General features: G+C 32.6%; 2 protein-coding genes across 2 annotated transcripts in view; both read left to right on the forward strand.

Annotated features, from left to right (window-relative positions):
* Positions 1-21,383, forward strand: part of Ypel (Yippee-like) — a 349,849-nt gene that overhangs the window by 14,136 nt on the left and 314,330 nt on the right. The window lies entirely within an intron of this gene.
* Positions 18,080-19,417, forward strand: LOC149420210 (uncharacterized). The gene has a single exon (XM_089636318.1). The coding sequence runs from the start codon at positions 18,080-18,082 to the stop codon at positions 19,415-19,417; it is 1,338 nt and encodes a 445-aa protein (XP_089492444.1).

Consider the following 21,383-nt stretch of genomic DNA (forward strand, 5'->3'; position numbering starts at 1 on the left):
GTGTCTATTCGCAATATTTAACCACTCGAGCGATGGAGTATTTTTGGGTAGATTTCCGGGCATTCGATTTTCGATTTGGTAGCGCTCATACAAAAAATCGTATCTCCGATTTTTTTTGTATATTAACCTCACACCGGATACCCTAAGGAAAATAATTTTTCAGAACCTATGTCATCGAATATTAATATGGAAACATATAAATTGCGCCATTCGGTTTAACGCCAATGAATCCACCTACATTTCATCGTTTATCCCGTATTTGTAGGTTTTAAAATTAATCAGTTGGCGGAAATTTAAAAATTATTTGGAATAAATTCAAAAAAATTGTTACCTAAATTTAGACAGCCATCGCTCAATACCTAAATATGGGTAGTCTTTGTTCGATTGGTTAATTAAAGCATTTTTAATATTTCTAGGCTGCGCGGTCTTCATCATACAAAACTTAAATTTGGTTTTCAGGCCAAATGCTTGACGAAACTGAATAATTATTTTTTTAATCTCAATGCATAGCAAATATCTAGTACGGATATGTTCTAGAAAATATAGGCCATTAAAGAATTCAAATATTCACGATTTTTGAGGCAACTTTGACAATTTTTTATTTTTTTTATTTTATTTTATTTATTTGGGAAAATCAACAGATTATTTACAAATATAAGAATAAACTAAATAATAAAGATAAAATCCAATAACATTTTCACTTAAAATTATAATAATAATAAAGAATATTAAAAAAACTAAGGGTTCTGTAACCGTGGCCTGAGAGATTTACAAAAAATACAATATTGTAAATAATAAATAAAAAATAATAACAGATCTAGGAACACAAATAAATAAAAATTTAAAGTTAACTGATATACTAATAACCAGCTAAATTTCAAAAATTTAAATTTAACTGATGAACTAATAACCAGCTAAAATTCAAAACATAATGTATTGTAAAATTTCAACACAGCAGCAATCAATAAAAGCACTACACAATAGCAATAATAACAATATAATAAATGTATACCTACAACTAAATTGAACACATGAGTATAAATTGGAAGGTAAGTAACTGGAAAGGATTCAAAGCAATAACATGATAACTTCCAGTAGAATATTTAAAATTATTTAATGTTAGTTATTACATATCTTTTAAAGGTTCCTAAATTACTTGTGAATATGTCTATATCATTAAAATTCTTATTAAATATACTACAGGCTCTGAATATAAACGCATTTTGTCTGATATTAGTAGAACATTTATGGAGATGAAAAAGTGATTTTGTTGTGAGTTATCGATAATTAACTCTGTAGTCCGTTGTCGCCGCCACGGCGACATAGGAAAAATTCTAATAACTCCAATGGCGCCGCAGCGGCGACATAAACAATGGGTATACATTTTATTGTTTAAAAAATAAAAGGGTCCTTTTATTTATATACACTTACGATTGGTTGTGCTTTTTGCTCTGTTTTCATACATAACAATAACTACGCATTCATTTTATTTGATAATTTTACTGGGCAATAAATATTCTCACTCCATCAGAGACCAGGCTCAATGGAAAACTGCATATTTTAAGAAAAGGTCCCAAGCGGGACTGTGGTCTGCTCGAAAAGGGAAGTAAAAGGTGGCAGACGGGAAACCAGTGAGTACTGTGACACGTGTTCTAACAAGCCACGTATGCATTTGGGAGACTTTAAAATAAAAAAAAATATAAGGACGATAATATATTAACAATCTTATATGATAATAAATATATATTTCTTAACATAACAATATCGATTTATCAAAAAAGATTTTTTTTTTCTTAAAATGTCGTAATTTTTCCTCATATTTTTACATTACACTCTATTGAGTAGCTCGTATACAGTATAATAAATAATTTGGACTACAAAGGGTTAATAAAAAAAGAATCTTTCCCAACCTACCAACTAAATACAGTGAAATATGAATTAAAAAATGAAACATCGTAAAAAAGACGTTTTTGTGTCTGAATTAAATTTAAACCCATCAAAATAGTTTTTTTAATTCATGTATTTTATTTTGTATATCATCATATTTTCATAGTAAAAAAGGCGAGATTATTTGATTAGTAATTTCCATTAAAATAATTGTCAAAAATCGATCGATCCTCAAAAATTGTTTTTTTTAACTGCCCATATTTTGTAATTTGAAATACAGATAAATAAAATAGCCCATATCCGTACTAGATTTTTGCTATACCCTTTGATTAAAAAAAATATTATTCAGTTTGGTTGAGTATTTTGGCCTCAAATACAAATTTAAGTTTTGTATGAAAAAGGCCACGCAATCGCTACCCTTAAGCTATTATAATAAAGCGTACATGGGGTGAAATTTCACTAAATTTCGCTGTCCAAATATATTAATATTAGTTACTGTAAGCCGCAAATGCCGCCTGTCAAAATTAATTTGTATTGTATTCAACCAATCAAATTATTATTACACGAAACTATCTAACCAGAACCATCTGCTATGCACTTTGTCAATCTTTAATAGAGTATGGTATCTTAGCATGGGGAGGAGCAAACGCTGCCGCCATTGATCCAATCTCTAAAGCTTAGAAACTGACGAGTACTCGTATAATAAAGATTATCCTCAAACTACCGATCACAAGCAGCTCGGATGAAATCTTTAGGAAAATCTGTGTTATGGACACTAGGCAACTTTATGCCAAAAACATACTGGAATACCTCTTCAAACACAAAACCACTTTTGACAATGTCCAAACTGCTCGTGACACTAGAACCAAAGGACATAATCTCTTACAAATCCCTTTCGCTAAAACAACTTTTGGCCAGAGAAATTTTAAATAATTTGCAACAAGGCTATATAATGCTCTCCCATTAGACTGAACAATTTTTTTTTGAAATATAAAACAGACACCAATTCTTGGATCATCAGCCAAGATACAAGATCAAATTTTGTTTATAGAAAACCCTTCATAAGTTTGTACTCCAACTAGATGCTGATTAACCAATTTATCATTTATTATTATTATTAATTATTTTTGATCATTTTCACATTGTCATTTAATGTAATGAAATCTTATATGTATCAAATAATATGTAAACACTAATTCATTAAAACAATGTACACTCATCTTCCAGCCACAAGCTAATGCTTCTATGGAAGAGGGGTCTTGAAATATTTTATCATATATTGTAACAAATAAACAAAAATGTACTTATATAATAAAATAAAAATGTATCCAATGGTGACCGGATAAATCATCACAATGATAATTCATCACATCTTTAAAAAGTTATATAAAGTCATGGAAAGTGATGAAACAAAAAATTTATTGACTGGGTTAAGTAGGTTAGGTTAGGTTATGTTATGTTATGTTATGTTATGTTAGGTTAAAAAAAAATTTTCGTCGTTTCTAATGACTTTATATCACTTTTTAAAAGTGTGTTGAATTGTCACTGTGTTGAGTTATCATGGAACCGTTTCCAATACGTCTGTCTCGACACATGTATATGAGACAGATATCGAAAAACACGTGTAAAAAAAACTTTTTTTTTTTTTTTAAAAGAAAGACAAACATTCCCAGGTTACGAATAACCCAACAATGTTTGAAAATCTCCTACTACCACCACAGAAAGCCGAAAATGTTGCTTGTGTTGTGATGGAGGACTTAGCCAGCCGAGGAATCGAACACGCGACGCTCGGGTGAGACCCAAGCGCTATGCCCACTCAACCACTGACCGGTCAAAATATTGATAATAAAAAATAAAAACGGTAGGTAGGTAGCTACCTACCTAATTGTTTAATGTCGTGTAAGTGTCCAAAAATGATGTGGCGAAGAAACTGGAATTTTTTCCTCATCCATATGAATTCGAACAAGTTGCTTACATCTACTACTAGAGGCGCTATCAGTGTTTAGGCCTTCACGGGCGTTTTACACGATGCTTTTTTCATACCGATTTCCATCTGGAAACTATATCGGTACCCATATGAAAAATCTATTATCATTACCTCCACACAGGAGGCCTTGTGGATGCTGTGAAAATGGTACACATTGAAGATGAGGACATATCAAATTTTTCCGTTGGACCCCAAACTCGGATGAGGCCCCGGCTAGGTGCCAAATTGCACATTGAGGACAAAATCACATTTTTATTCAATAGGATAATGTTGCTTATGCAATGATGGAGGACTTAGCCAGAATTAAATTGAACTCGCGAAGCTTCGGTTGGAATCCGACGCATTTGTCCTGATGTTTTAAACAACATCAAAAGATTTGTATTTAAGAAAATACTGAAATATCGTTGAGATACTGAATTTCCCGAAAAACAAAAATAGAAACTTTTTTGTTTGTTTTCCGGTCTAGAAAAAAGTTCACATGCTACGCATTTTCAGTGCCTTTGATAATGTAATTATTTGTATTACAATCCCTTCTCCTGGGGAGTGGGGATACCATGAAAAAATTTGTCCTGCGTCGCTTATCCGTCTCTTTGTGAAGATTAAAACAAGTTTTCCACTACCCTCGCTCTCGTCATCAACTACACATTAAAAAATACACATATATTTAATTTTTTATTTGACCTTTCCAAATGCAAAAATATATTTTCATACCACAGTCCAAAATAATAGTAGCGGTATTTTGAATTTTTAACTTTTAAATACGGGCCAACATTCGCAAGGGCCCTTTGCTAATGTTTGATGACTGCCCTTTGAATCTTAGATCCCCCCCTGCTCATATGGATCTTCTTATTGTGTAGATATATGATAAGACGACTCATATGAAAACTGGACGAAAAAAAGCATCGTGTAAAACGTACATTATATAGCATTGTTTTGGGTAAACTTGTTCCCTGCCAATTAAATATCCTTCGGTGTAGTTGCTACTCAACCGTCAGGTTTATTCGGGATACGATATAATAACATGTCGGGCGTATTGACCCCAACTATCTCCATGTAGTTAGTTGGTGTACTAGTGGCTCTCTCGTGGGTTCGGGCCTGCTTACGGCAACTGAATAATTCACGAGCATTGGATTTACAGATAGCCCCGCCACGGAATATTATAATACATTATTTGGTCCATGCTCTTAAACGAGGGTATCTTAAATTTAGATACAGACGTACTAGTTAATTCAAATTGGTGATAGAATGTTTCTTACTTTTATGTTTAATATTGTATTGTTTAATGTCCGAATGGCGGTTAAATGGACTTAAAATAAAAATAGAAGTTTATTCGATCGGGTTAAAATCACTTGGAAATAGGAGAGATGGATAAAACTTTACCCTTCGATTGCTGTTGGTTGCTGTTCGAGGGCTCTTAAAATTTATAGGTGTACACCTCAGAATCAGAATTAATTTTGTATGGATGGCACTAAACAACACTTACTATGAGTGACACACGATTGCTTTGAGTTCGAAGGCGAATGTGCGAGAGATACCATGATTCCTAAACTTCTGATTTCGGAAGAAATAAATCCCATTTTTTCGGGTCCATGGGTAGAGAATTTCGACAAGAGATTTCCCCACATTGCGATTTTCGCAAAAAATTGCCCATCTGTAGATTTTTGCCCAAATCGATAGATCTACCAAAATTTCGGTAGGTATGGCATCGTTGACTGACAGTAACTGACGTAAAACAAAATGCCTGACAGAATAGCGGCGTTGCGAGCATAATAGTAAAATTGATTGTTTTGTAAACAGTTGAGACCATATTATTATTTCTTTAAAATTTTTAACAAACAAACTAAGAAAATTGAAATTAAGAAAAAATACATAAAAATATATAATTTTTTTTAAATATATAATTTGTGGCTATATTAAATTGTCAGGGAACTGTAGCTTAACTTTAGGGATCTCGTTTCTACTGCGTCCAGTCTACTATCGTCCCTCCTCTGCTCCATGCCCCATTGAATGTCAGAACTCCATTGTGGACCGCGTCGTATATTTTCTTGACACCCTTTTCTTCGCTCATCCGCTCTACCCTTCCAAAAATATATTCATGTGTTCCCCAATATGATTTTATAAATTTGTCTAGCTTTGCATGACAATGTATTTTTTATTATTTCCATACACATTCAGTGCCATTTCTTTCAATTCCTCGAATCTGCAAATGCGAATATTTCGAATTTTCCACCATTTTCGTGTCGTATTTTTATTATTGCAGATACATATATACACTTATAATTTATTGGTATACACGAAATAGTTTCGCGAATCAGCGCACATGCACAATGGAGGGTCGCAGTCGGTGACCGAACCCGAGCCGGAGCCGGTGCGATCGTTGCCGTTTGGGTCAAAGATCCGGAAGTCTGAAATCTGCGTCGATTTTATTTTTAATAGTCCACTCAGAATTATTTTTGATGGATTTTTCTTGCGAAGTACCTGTCTAACTGTGCGGCGTGTCCGCTTAAAACTGGGGTTTCGTAAAATTATTCAGGATCTAATTGAATTCTAAATGATTGATGTTCAACTTATTACTAATGGTCACTTAGTTGTTCCTCTGGAACTGGAGTTCAGAAACAAAGTGAAACGAATATATTGACTGATAATATTTGGCCCTTATTTTGAAACATTTATTCATTAATTAAATTGCAGCACACCAGCCGAGAGTCAGTCATAAACACTGGAAAAATGTTACACTTTTTTGATAACAACCTTTTGTTCACACCTTCTTGGCTTGTTGACACTAGCTTATCATAGAGTGAACATTAGCTTATCTAAAAAAATGTATATTTTCAGTACGCCCCGGAGGAAATTAACTTCCTCTTTTTCTTCACTAGCATTCCTCTTTTTCCTTCCTACCCATTTCCTTTCATCTCAAAATATTGTTTTTTATTCATTAATAGTATTTTTTTATATAATTGATCAACATATTTTGCAGTATACAATTTTATGTACTTTCCTAATGTAAGCTGGGGTTTCGGTTCACGAAAATAGACAATAAAGAAAAACTGTACGGAGAAAACAGATTCGAAAAGGAAAAAAGGTTTCAACTAGGAAAAGAAAATATTACAGAAATATGAATAACAATTTTATATGTTGTAAAAATACGTTTGTAATGTGGAGGTTTTTTTTTTAAGAAGAGGAAATCGAGGAAGATCTGGGAAGGAAAAAGGTATGAGGGGTGGATAGGAATCTGGGGTTCAGGTGTTAAGGAGTAATGGACGTTTGAATTTATCTCTCCCCCTGCAGTGCAAGGTGATGGGTCGAGAGAGTCCTGCTGGAGAGATAAAGAGATCTTTCTAAACCAGTCTTTCCAAATACGGTCCGCCACACAGTAGGTGGGCAGACCCATCAGCCGCCAGGACCTAGACAATGCTAAGTCACCAAACGTAGCGAACCACTTGGGCCACCTATGGCAGAGGTGTTGGTTATCCAATGAATGGTTCTCGGGGCAGCGGTTACCCATACCCGCCTCCCAAATTCAAGATACAATTAATAATTATTATTAACATTCCCCTATTACGGTTGCCATAGTTTCACTGGCTCCCGGTAGTGGGATGGTTGTGTGGTGTTCAAACAACAGCAATCTCACTGCCAGTTTTATTGGTTCTTTTATTTCCTTCTCGAATAGGTTTTTTTTTATCTGGCCTTCCTCAAATCATTTCTGTGGTCAAATTATTAATCCCACCGACTCGATTTAAACGGTGTACTCACACAGTTCTACTTGCCGGGAAACTTGCAAGTGTGCGTTTTGTATTCAATAATAAAGTTTGCGCTCGAGTGATCAAACGATTATCAAATCGATTCGATTACCATTCAGGTTGGCTGCACCAATAAAACCCGCCGTGTTGAATATGCAATATCTTTTGGTATGCGCTGCATCTTTTCAGTTTTGTTACTTTGTCAGATACACGACAAATAATTAACCTACGAAGGTAATGCAGCGAGAGTTGGCTGCAATAAAAAAAGCTTAGCATTTAATAATTTGTGCATCGGTATATGCTTCGACCGGCGAAGAACCCCTCTGTATTCTTTACGCCTACTTATTGTCGCTAGCGGAAGAGGGACAGCAAGTGTATATTATGCTTGTAAAATAATATTTTTAGAAAGCTTACCGCGTGTCCTATTCATATTGGTTCCAGTTAGACCGGGTGCGTGATTACGCGAGTGAAATAATCTCAGTTTTCATTATTTCATGCACGTTGTTATTAATTGCTTTATTTGTGTCAATTTTTCTGCTACAATTTGTTTATTTTACTTTTTATCTCACTTATTCATTGGACTAGGTATACTACTATTAAATATAATATATATACAATCGCTGATGCTGATAATACATGCACAATTCTATCAATATAGACATGTTTTCCACTAACCTAATGGTAATGATTTAAAAGTAGATAGTTGCCATTAGAGAAAAAATAATATTTTAGGACGCCACTAAATCGTCAAAAATGGCAACACCTTTAACATAACCATAGATCACGTGAAAGCATCCTGTCATTTGCCTTTGGGGTGCCGTCAACAAACCATACAAAATACACGCAAAATTTACATTACCAAACAATAACAAATGTAATACATGTTCACAATCAGTAATAAACACAACATATTATACTATTTTTTTGTCAATATTTTAAATATAAAACAAAATAAACATGCAATATTACCACATAATATAGTTACGTAAAACAATGGCGGACGACAGATGATGTCATGTCCACCATCTTTAAATTTATGAAAATCGGTACCAAAATAGAACACGTCCTTTTTTTCATCCCGAATTCATATATGTAAAGACGACTTATATGGAAACTTGACGTATGAGGAAGTGGAGACATTTCCTAGGAGATTCTCCATGGATTGTAGCACCGATGGTGTTATTAGTATGGAATGAATGGAATTTTAAAAAAATCTACAAAAAATACGACAAATTCTTCTCAGCCTGGTGAGGTGGTTTATACAAAAATGTGGTAAAAATGTATGTATACCGATTTAACCCAAGGTCAAAATACGGATTGCCCTGAAAATATGTTCACATTACTTTTAATTTCAGATAAATTCGCTGTTTTAGATCGTATTTCAAAATAATATACTGTTCTTGAAAGCAGATGAAAGACTTTCAGATTTTAGTATTATAAATACTATAGACGTATGCAATCAAAAATATTGAAAATTTGAACACAAACAAAGACAAAAGTTTTTAAAGTAGCTTACAGATGTTTTTTATCGTACATGAAATAATAAAAAAAATTAATTAGGCAATTTTATTTATTTATTTATTTAATATTTGTATGTTTTTTACAATAAATATACAATTATACATATTATACAGTGTTATCAAGGTAAATAATAATAGCTTTTCCTCACCATAAAGAGACGAGGCTCTTGTGTTTGGTGAGTGAATCCTATCTCAATTATATGGAATCATGTAAGTAAGTAAATAATATATTTGCAAAACCAAAGGGATAAGTAAGAAATAGGCAAGATTTATCAATAATACAGTTTCAAGATTTGAAGGAAATAATAATAAGAGTAAGATATGGACTTTTATAGTAGTTTTAGGTAATTTTTTAATTTTATTTTAAATTCCTGAATATCTTCAATATTTTTTAGATATAATGGAAGGATGTTAAAATATGTTATACCTAGATAGAGATAGGTATTTTGTGTGTGTTTTGTATTAAGTTTTGGGATTTTGATAGTTTTTTGATATCTTGCTGATGAATTGAATTGTAAGTTATTTAACTGTATTTCTTTATAAATTTGTAGAATTGAATATTTTTTATATATATTGTCTATTGTGGGAACATTGAATATTGAAAAGAGAATCTCAGTAGAAAATTTGGATGGTTTTTTCAATATTACTTTAATTATCAATCTTTGAACTATTTTAAGTGGATTTAATATATTGTTATAAGTTCCTCCCCAGCCAATAATACCATATTGTAATATAGATTGTACAATTGCATAGTACACTCTTTTTAGGTTTTCTAGTCTAAGAATATTTCTAAGTCTTATAAATATATAAATACATTTTCTAATTCTTTTTACAAGTTCACAAATTTGTTTTTTCCATTTAAAATGTTGATCTATATATATACCAAGATATTTAATTTCAGAAGTTAGACTAAGTATAGAACATTCTTGATTGCAATTAGTTCTGTTACATTTAAGTTGATGTATTATAATTTTTAATTCTGGTATTGATTTAAATTTGTTGATAGAGAATGGGATACATTTTGTTTTTTCAGTATTTAATGAGAGGAGATTTTTATCGAACCAATTTTTCAGTATATTAATATCAGTATTTGCTAAGTTATTAACATTATTCCAATCTGTACCTTCAATTATTATGACAGTGTCATCAGCATAAGATATTATTTTTCCATTTAATCTTTGATTGAATATGTCATTTACATAAATAATAAACAGTAACGGTCCCAGGACTGTACCTTGAGGTATGCCGAAGTGACTTGTTTTTTGTTGACTAAGTACATCGTTGATTTTTACGACTTGAGGGCGTTTGAAAAGGTAGCTTTTTATCCATTCTATAGCTGTACCACTTAATCCAATGTTTCTTAATTTACTTATAAGTTTGTCGTGTGATATGCTATCAAAAGCTTTTTTAAGATCTATGAAGATTCCAATGCATTTTAATGATTTATCTAATGAATTATGAACAAGATTAGTTAATTTTGCAATTGCATCCTGAGTGCTTCTACCTTCCATAAAACCGAACTGATTTTCATTAATAAATTTATTACATTTTACAAATTGGTTTATCCTTTTTTTAACTATCTTTTCAAAAATTTTCGCTATGTTCGAGATTACTGATATGGGTCGGTAATTGCTAACTTCTTCTGGGTTACCAGATTTAAATATTGGAGTAATGGTAGTTTGTTTGTAGATTGATGGAAACACTCCGCTTTGGAAACTTACATTTATTATGTGTTTTAACGGTTTAGAAATTTGATTTTTAATATTTTTTAAAATATTAACTGTTATTCCATCAAAACCCGGGGCAGAACCTCCTTGCATACCGTTTATAATTGATATTATTTCGTTCTCTGTGGTGACTTGGAATGTTGCTATATTATTGTCAGTATCAATACTACAGTCTGGAAATGTTATATTTGGGTCAGTATGAATGAGATTGGCAAGATTTTCCCCTACGTTCGCAAAGAAGGTGTTAAATATGTTTGCAGCTTTTGAGGGATTTTCTTTACAACATGTTTTCATGTTGTCATGAAATATAGTAGCGATGTCGTTATTCTTGTTTTTTTTCTTGTCAATTATTTCATTTATAACTGTCCACACTCTTTTACTATCATTTTCAGCCTGATTCAACTTTTGTTTATAATACTTTTGTTTTGTGTTTTTTATAATATATGAAAGTTTGTTTTTATATGCCTTAAAATGATTTAGTAAATTTTTATTATTTGGTTGTTGAGTAGTTAATTTGTAAAGAGCTTGCTTATGTCGTACAGATACTACTAAACCATGAGTAATCCATGGTTTTATAGGTTTCAAGTTCGACACTTTGGATTTGGTTATTATATTATTATTTGTCGAGTCATTTATGCATTTAGATATTTTTTCTTCAAACATTTTACAACATATATTGACATCATTACATTGTAATAATTTATTCCAATTTTCTGATTCTAATTGGTGTTTTAATGTATCCATATTAAGTACTTTTTTTGAGTAATTATTTTGTTTAAATAATGGCAAAGTTGGATTGCTTGATTTATAGTTAAAAATACATGAATAATGATCAGTGATAGATGTATGAATGACAGCTGATTTTATATTTTTGATATCAGGAATATTTGTAAAAATGTGATCTAAGCATGAGGGGCGTTGACCTTCAACATTTCTAGTATAAGAATTTATGCACGATAAATAATTGAGTTCTGCTAACATATTTAGATATGTGTCTTTATCTTTACTAGAATAGTCGTTTGCGATATTTAAATTCATATCTCCAACAATAATGGTATTTTTATTTCTAAAATTTAACAAAATATTTTTTAATTCATCTATAAATTGAGGTATTATCGATTTATGCGTGCGATAAATAGCAATAATGTTGTAATATTTATTTTCGTCTTTAAATTCTATATTTAATATGTTAACATTACTAACATTAATTATTTCTTTAATATTGAGAACATTATACTGGTTAGAAATAAATAATCCGATACCTGAGTTTTTGTTTATTTTGTTTATTGTCGCATGGTATGTGTAGCCTGGAATAGTGTAATTGATTTCGCCTGCAGAGTGTGTCTCTGTTAAGACAATCAGGCCCGGGAAAAAATTTAATTCTTTTAATGTTATAACTAATTCATCCATGTTTCGTTCTAAACTTCTAATATTTATATGAAATAGGGTAAATCCTTTTTCAGTGCAAATTAAGTTAAAATCTTTCATAGATTGACATAAATTTTCTTCAATATACATTTTTTTATCTAATGCGTTACATAAAAAATCATTCATTTTTAAAGTTTTAGATTAGAGTTTAAAGAAATGAAATTTACCGTTTGGTATTATAAAAGTTTTTGTAACTTTACTTTTTTCGTTTAGTAGAAAAATATTTATTGGGAAATTTGCAAACCTGGAGAAATATTTTTTAATAATAATAATATTTGCATGATTTGTATGCCACCGCTTTTGTGTAAAATCACTTCAAGAGCGCTGTACAAATATATATAATACATTTCTACAATGATTAATATTAATTAATTTACTGGACAATTTGTATAGCGCCCCTTTTGTGAGATATCACTTCAGGGGCGCTTTACAGTTGATGCAGGTATTACAAAAAATATAAATATTACAAAACTAAAATGAAGTTAAGTAAAATGAAAAACAGGAACAGGTGACACGAAGAAAGAAGATGGATACTCTGCAGCCAGAATCCTAGGTGGTGAAGAGACTGGACCAGCTTTTGCAGCGAGAGAGTCCACCAACAGTGTTAGCACGAGGTTCGTCATCCGTCCAGGTATGTGTCTGCTGCTAATAAAGCGCTGCCACAATATCCTCACATAGATAAATGATCTATGCTATTACTAACTACAGACTAGTCAAACTATTAATGCTACATATTGTTTCATAGAATTTTACGAGAGCGTTAACGGTATTTTTTTTAATGCAAACTGAAAGCGTGGTATTCTTTCTTTCTAACATTCAAAGCAGCCTCCTAACTTGTATGGGATTTTTACAAAAAAAAAGTTTTTTTTTTTCAATTTTTTTGTTCTTTATTAAAACATCTTTGAATGTTTCAGTTCATTAAAAAAAAAAAAAAAAAACATTTTTTTAAGGTTCATATATATATGTTAGGAGGCTGATTTGATCCAGTGTCCCGGCCTTGTGATCAAGGGGGTTTTGGTTTAACCCATAGGATCTGACCAACTACGATAGTAGTTCGGTGAAATCATCACAGCCTCCAGGTGCACTGCAATGTGCAGTGTTTAGAGCTACGTTGTAGAAGTTTTTAACGGATTTAGATAATTTCCATGAAAATTCCTAAGTAAAACGTTGACATTGTAGAACCCTGTCAATTATTTAAAATAAAATTTTCAATATTGTATTTGGCTTTGAGATATTTACATAATATTACCCGTCTTCTAAGATTTAAATCCTATTTTTCACCATAATGAGATAGGGTGAATTTTATGAGACCGTGTCAGGCGATATGTATCTAACAAAAGGCTTGTTCTTTGGATTGCGGTTGTTTGATGATTGTGAAAAATATACCCCGAAATTGGGGTTAGCTAATAACTATATATTTTCGGTTTAAATAATAGTAATAAAAAAAACCATATAAACTATAATGTGACGGCCAGCAATGTATCGAAATTAGCAGCCTAGCAGATATAGAAGAAACGGAAAGGTTTCTGGCTGCAACACTATTTCTGTCTTTGCATCGATGAAACAAACACATCCGAACTGCTAGTTACGTCACTTGTGTTTGAATCATCGATTAACAGTTATTAATTATATTCCGTTACACATTAAAAAATATAAAACTAAGCTGGGGTATGACTCACCTTTACCGAGAATGTGCCGTTATTTTAACGAGACATATAAAAGTCATCCCATTGATTTGTCAATGTCATCATTGGCCACCTTCAAATCAAACGTAAACAAGACTTAAAGCTACCTATCGTGTTGATCTAAAAATAATTACTGTTGCTGTTATGAAATGTATATGTAAGTGTATGTATGTGTGTATACATGTATGCATGTAGGTGCATACATGTACATTATTCTTTACTTACAGTGTTGTGTTCATCAATGTTGTGTTTGTCTGTAATTAGTGTAACAGTTAGGTAAAGATTCACAGACTATTTGAAATTACTTAAAAAGAAAACCAGTGTTACAATAATTTTCTAAGTTCTACAATGTTAATTCTAAATATAGGGTTTTCCAATAAGAGGTGTTATTTTGACATTCAATCGTAAAAGATCAATGGTTTCGTTGGTTGTGTAGCATTAATCATCTCTCGATAGCGCAATCCATTCACCGTAACTGTTGCTCCAGCCTAATTTTCGAAAAAGTAAGGTCCAATGACTCCGCCGGACCATAAACCGCACCTAACAGTCACACGTTGAAATCAGAAAGGCTTTTCAACAATATCTCTTGGGTTTTCCGAGCCCCAGATGCGACAATTTTGCTTGTTGACGAAGCCACCGAGGTGGAAATGGGCCTCATCACTCAAGATGATTTGCATTTTATTCATTCAAGTGAATTTTAATAATTTAAATGCGTTTTCGAAGCGTGTATCGTTCCATTTTTATTAATGGCGTAGTTTCTACTTGTCAAATGTCAAAAAATGACAGCTTCAAAAGTAACATCTACCGAAATAGCGGGCCATTCAGAATAACACCTTTTATTGGAAAACCCTGTACGTACGAGCATTCAAACGTGCGCCCTTTAAAATGATTTGCCTGCACCCGTGCATGCTCTATTTCCATATGAAATTATTATTTTCCATCGAATAACAGTTTTCTCGTCATTTTGTTTCACCGGTACAAGCTAGTAATTCATACTCATTTGATATGCATCTATGTATTAATATTATGGCGGGGTTTATTCCTGTGTTTGGGGCTATACATTTCCCCGGTGACCGACCATTACTTTATGAGATAAACTAGTTGGATGCATCTGACATAGATTCGGAATCCTTGACGCGGAAACCAAAAGGGAGGATATAATCAGTCAAACGGAGAAAATCGAGTCAACCAGGTCAACGGGACTAATATAAGGAACTTAAGCGATATCGTGCTGTACTTGTAATAATTGTTATAGCTCTAGAAATGGAGCGGTATTATTGCAGTAGTTATGATTGCTGCGAGCTTGTAAATGAAGCGATATAAAATTTAAAAAAAAAACTTACTAAGCTTTTGTCAATACACCGTTAGTATTACTTATAAAGATTCCCTAATACGCCGCTGCAGGGTTGGTAGAGCTAGTACGGTGAAGAGGGACGTATACTGCTCGGATTAAAATCTCGTAATAATATTCATGTATGATTTTTTAGACTGGCACCACTTTGTTCCAATCCTCAAAAACACGGTCATTTTCACTTTTTGCGTTTGTTGCTAACTTCACGTTTCTGCAGATGAAATTTGCGATGTCATTGAATTGCTTTGAAATTCGACCAATTTGATTATGTGTTCCGTATTTGCTTTGGTAAATCGATATTTAAAATATTTCTCTGATGTGCTGCAATTGGCTATTACTGCTTTTTTACATTTTCATTGCGCGACCGAACGATATTTGTCAAATCAACTAGATTGTTTACAAAGTCCTCGAACTCCGTCTTTTATACTCTTGTTTCTATAACTAGGGGTTTAAAAACACGTTGTGGTTCTGGAAACGGAGCGGTATCGTTGAAGTAGTTATGATTTACAATTAAAACATTCTTACTAAACACTTGTCACTCACTAAATTGTGTGTCTGGAATTGCAGTGATGTCATCGCAGTTGTTATAGTTGTTATGCGTCTGGAAATGTAACGATATCATTACGTTGATGCAATAATATTGTCAAGGCTATGCCATGAGTCTAAATTCAATATGGAAAAATAATTATCACAGTAAAGTATTTATGATTGTCGCGTTGTCGGTAATGGAGCGATATCAAAAAATAAAAATAAATTTATTAAACTTGTGTCACTGCACCTCTCAAATGAGCTCCCTTTTGTAAGATATTTTTCTGTTCTGAGTAATTTAATTTAATTAATGTTTGTTGTGATTGTTGTTGTTGATTATTATATATTTAGTTATTGTGATTGTTATTCTGTATCTGGAAATGGAGTGATATCATCGCAGTAGTGTTAGAGTTGTCTTGAGTTTGGTAATGGAACCATATTGTCGTTGTAGTTATAATTGTCTTAAGTCTGGTTATGAGGTAATAAGATGATCTAGTTACGCACCTGAAAATGAAATTGTCGCAGTAGGTACCTACAATAAATTATTTTCATGAGTCTATTAATAGGCCTCTTGCATCCCATTTTTTTATTTTATTTTCCGGTTTAGGCAAATATTCTAAGACATTCTGTATTTTTTTTTTTTTTTTAATCGTATTTTTGAAACCATGGCGATTTTTTGAAAATTTTAATCCGAAAAATCGGACCATTTTTTCATAAACCGGAAAGACGGAACATAATTTATGGGTGCGAAAACAAAATAATTACATAGCCCAAAAACATTTAAAAAAAAAACGACGCATTTCACACGAATGGCAGAGGAGAATAACGAGGCATACCAAAAATATTACATCTCATAAATATTTTTTTCCTTGAACCTTCTTATTGATCATTAATCCTTATTAATTTATTTAAAGTTTTATTCCAGCAGTACTGGGAGGATATTGCAATCTCAGTCTGCCATATTAAATGAGATGACATATAATATAAATATACTTATACACAATATTATAGGATTGATGAATATATACGATTATAATGTTCAGTCACTTAATCCAAATATTTTACAATAAAACCTAATGTACATAAAATTAAATGAATTAAAGGGGAAGGTTTATCAACAATATGAAATATATAAACAAGTATAAAGAAGGTTCTCATAAAATATATTTAGTTGGTCGAAGTACCTATATATTCTATATGTACCAAGGTTGGTTTTTGTTTTTGCAATGAGACTATTTTTAACAGCTGCACATTCTAGTTATATAACATATAACTTGATATTGTACCTCTTGTTTGATACTATCCAAATGTTGCGATTTAAATTATTCTTGTACTCATAAACTCATAATAATATATTATTAAATTTGATTTTGTTAAAATCAGGACCATCACCATTATACTTCTAAGACAGCCGCCACGGAAGGATAATCTGTACGATTTTCACATCATAACATCTGTCACTTCTGAATAATATCTGTCATGTCAAAACGAAGTACTTCCAATTCTAACGCTGCGTTTTGTTACTGTTTTGTTATTTAATTAAACATGGATTCGTGTAGTAACCGTAGGATCCGAGATCGTAAAAATAATTATAAATATTGTATGGTTCCTTTGTGCCCAAATACTTCGGCGACTACTAAGGAAAAAAGATTTTTCGTTGTACCGCGAATTTCAGCAATTAGAAAACAATGGTGTATTGCAATTCATAGGTCCAGTCAATTGGGTGAACTGTCAAATAAAACCGTACGATATGTCTGTGAAGATCATTTTAATGTAAGTATATTTTTTACAATATTATTGTTTGAACACAATATTTAAAAAATACATATTTTTCTTTGTTGCATGCTTCACGAATAGTTTGCTGTACAGTACAGTAGGTTGAGTAGGTGGGTCTATTACCTAGTGACAACAAGCCTACACACATTACAATATTGTTACACTTTTGCAGGCTATTCTCAAATGAAGATACTTATTATATTTGCATTGTTAAGTTTGTATTGAATAAATACAATGTCTCTTGATAAGTTGTATTTTTATTTTCAGTTAAGCGTGGATGCTCGGAAATGGCCCCAACATCTAAGTAAAAGGGTGCTTTTAAAAAAAGGAACCATTCCTCATAAATTTGAATGTCAAATTGGAGCTGATGGGCGAGATCTACTCAATGTGGTGGATCAGCATCCAAGCTCATCTAAAGGCGGTGAAGTGTTTGTTGCAAGTCTCGAGCCAATGTCTCCTTGCCTGTCTGATGTGGATGAGTCTGTGCCACAACAGATCATCAATCAACCTCAAGACTACGTTGAACTGGAAGTGTCGTTTCCTCTCGAGAAGCCTCAATGCTCTGGACTCCAAATACTTCAACAACATGTGGATGGACCACAAGATACATCAAGCTCCGAAGAAAACTTTCACATGTTGATAGTTGAGAACGCAACTGATTCGAAAGCCATTCAATGCAATTTGAAAAAGAAATTCAAAAGTAAATTGACAAATACAGGAAAAGAACACAGTAGGGGTCCAATCGAGTGTTTAACTACTCGTGACGTAAGTACTTCTCCTGTGAAGCATAATAAAAATACCAAGAATGTACAACTAAAGCATGTCACTCTTCAGCCAGACAGTTCTGCCTCGGAATCGGCATCTGGTTCAGAATACTCCCAACAAGCTACGTCAGATTCGTACGTTGATAGTAGTTCAAATAGTGATTTCAAAAGTCTGTCATTGAAATTAACTCTGCAGCATATTGAAAACAAACCAAAGCTGTATTTAGGAATCCTTAAAGATTTTTATTGGATTGTTAAAACCCTAGCACTCCTTGAAAATATAAACATTTTAAATGTTTTAATCGTTTTAAAAAAAAATAAATTAAACTCTAGTTTCAGCATTTTAGGTGATGAATTTGGCCTTTCTGAGGCTCAAGCTTCAAGAATCTTTAAGCAAAGTTTACCGAAGTTATCTCGTCATCTTGCAGAACTGGTATTTTGGCCTAAGTCAGAAGCAATAGAAGCCTTACTACCAATTCCATTCAGAGCAAGATACAAACATGTCGTATCAATCATAGACTGTTTTGAAATTCAGATAGAGAAGCCATCAAATCCACTGCAGCAGGCACTAACTTGGTCAGAATATAAAAAATGCAATACACTCAAGTACCTAATATCAATCACTCCTGATGGCTTTATTAACTTCATTTCAAAGGGCTTTGGTGGACGTACTACAGATATGATGATTGTGGAAAAGTGCGGCTTCTTGGACAACTTGTCTGAAGGCATGTCGGTAATGGCAGATAGAGGTTTTAAGCAACTAGCTACTATTTTAGAAGGCAAACATTGTCAACTTGTGCGTCCACCAAGTGTTGTTACAGGTGTAAATAGCACTAAAAGAGAGGTGAAGTTATCCAAGCAAATAGCAGCCCTGCGTATACACGTTGAACGTGTAATAAGCCGGCTCAGAGAGTATAATATTCTAAAGCCACATTCTTGTATAGACTTCCATTTGACTCAACAAGTTGACCATATTGTTATGATTGCATGTGGACTCATAAATCTACAAAAACCAATAATTTGATCATATTAGTCTTATTAATATTATTAGTCTTTTAGTGTTTTGTGCTCTACGCTAATGTTTAGTTTAAAATGTTATGTGCGCTTCATTATCATATAAACTTTAACTTGAATATAAATATTCATAATATGTACCAGTGTAATTTTGTTTATCCTTCATGTAATGTATATAGAATAAGTCTAAAGTGTATAATATTATGTAATTATAGCGCCAGTATGTGTTTTTTATAAAAACATATGTTGGAGCTTTTACTTAGAGTTTATAGGCAATGAAGCCACCAAAAGGGATAATATCAAATACTGTAGAATAATTTATGTATAACACCTTCAACTTCTTACATTTACCATACATTCTGATTATGCTATACTAGCGCCTCCTAGCCCCGTGACTTCTGTGGGTTGGTTTTTTTTAATGCATGTTATTTGAAATGTTTTCTTTATTTTACGTTAATAAATTATATAAGTCGAAAATAAAATATTTAGTAACCTACATACGACCTTACTGTTCTTATGCTCACACGTAAAAAGAATATTAAAGCCCGCCATTAGGTTTGTATTGTCCCGAAGAAATGCAACATGCTACACTAGCGCCATCTAGCGGCCAGCGTTACCAGTCAGTGCAAGTACTGACTATAATAATGCTTCCAATATTTTACTGAGAGTGGATTGATTGCTATTCATTCATTACGCCTTACTTTTACATCAAGTTTATATAAATACAGTTGTGTTGTAGCAAAGTGATCATGTTCCACTTTTTAATACATTTCTATTTGTGTTAGAATTTCCACTTTGTAATCATTTTCTTACTTCCAATAATAAATACAAAAAAAATCTATGCGATAATACAATAACATGTGTACGTATTATCAAATAAATACTAGGTATAAATGTAAAAATATGTCTTATGTAAACTTTTTGTTTTTGTTTTTCTGTCACTTTATACAAATACATATTATACTATGGTGGATGGGATGAAAATAATATGATGCTATTGTACATAATCAATATAATCATGTATTATTATGAATAAAGAAGCGAGTGTAGTGCAGTAAATACGTGATTTATTTCAAATAATGTATACCTATACATTTTTTTTAAGTACAGGAAATATAGCTCTGGACCAAAACAGCATGGCTTTATTAATAGCTTCGACACAGAATTCTTCATCGTAATCGATGTGGAAAACATTTATTTTGCCAGATGATTCAAAGTTGGGTTCAGCAACACAAAACACTCCCTTGAATTTGTTCAGTACAAACATTTGTATTTGCATTTGTGCATAATACTTTCTGGCAACAACACCCTCAAAAACGTAATTTTTCATTGTACTATGTTTGACTGGACACTTGACCTCAACAATATAATCATCAGTGACTGCATCCGGGGAGCCACCGATAATTGGTAATTTGCAACTGATTTTGAAACCACATTCTTTATATTTGTGTCCCAGTTGGTTTGCTAGTACCTTTAACACCAAAGGTTCTAAAAGCCGACCTCGTTGCATAGCCTTTGTGTCTGGAATCTTGGCTGCCCCTAAGATGACTTCAGTCAATGTTCCATCCAATGTTTTGCAGTTAGCTGCCTCGTATAGTTTGGATGCAGTAATTCTGCCATATCGCATTTCGTACCATAACGGGCAGTTAGCCTGCTTTCTTGTTAATGAAAAAACTTCCTCGAAGATATTTGGAGGAATATTTAGATCACATGTAATAAAATTGATGAAATCTGTAGCACTTGTATTGTGCAGGTTTCGTGTTTTCTTAAAAGCAGAAATCATCCTGTGCATGGACAAACAGTCAGTGGGCTTCGGATCCATGTAAAGTTGAGTCAGTTGGCATCGAAGCCCCTCCTTAAGACTCCTTTGGAGTACTGCTGCCAGGAAATCTCCATTACCTTTTTCCACGCTTTTTACTGCGTTCTTGCCAACTTGGGATGCCAGAATGAACTTTTGGGAGGTTCCGACACACGAT

The sequence above is a fragment of the Hesperophylax consimilis genome, chromosome 10 (genome assembly GCF_061612785.1).
Source record: "Hesperophylax consimilis isolate HC1 chromosome 10, BYU_Hcon_1.0, whole genome shotgun sequence".
In the NCBI taxonomy this organism is placed as follows: Eukaryota; Metazoa; Arthropoda; class Insecta; order Trichoptera; family Limnephilidae; genus Hesperophylax; species Hesperophylax consimilis.

Bases quoted from the DNA above. Each gene is read 5' to 3' on its own strand.
- LOC149420210 (XM_089636318.1), top strand. From the start codon at position 18,080: ATGTCTCCTTGCCTGTCTGATGTGGATGAGTCTGTGCCACAACAGATC.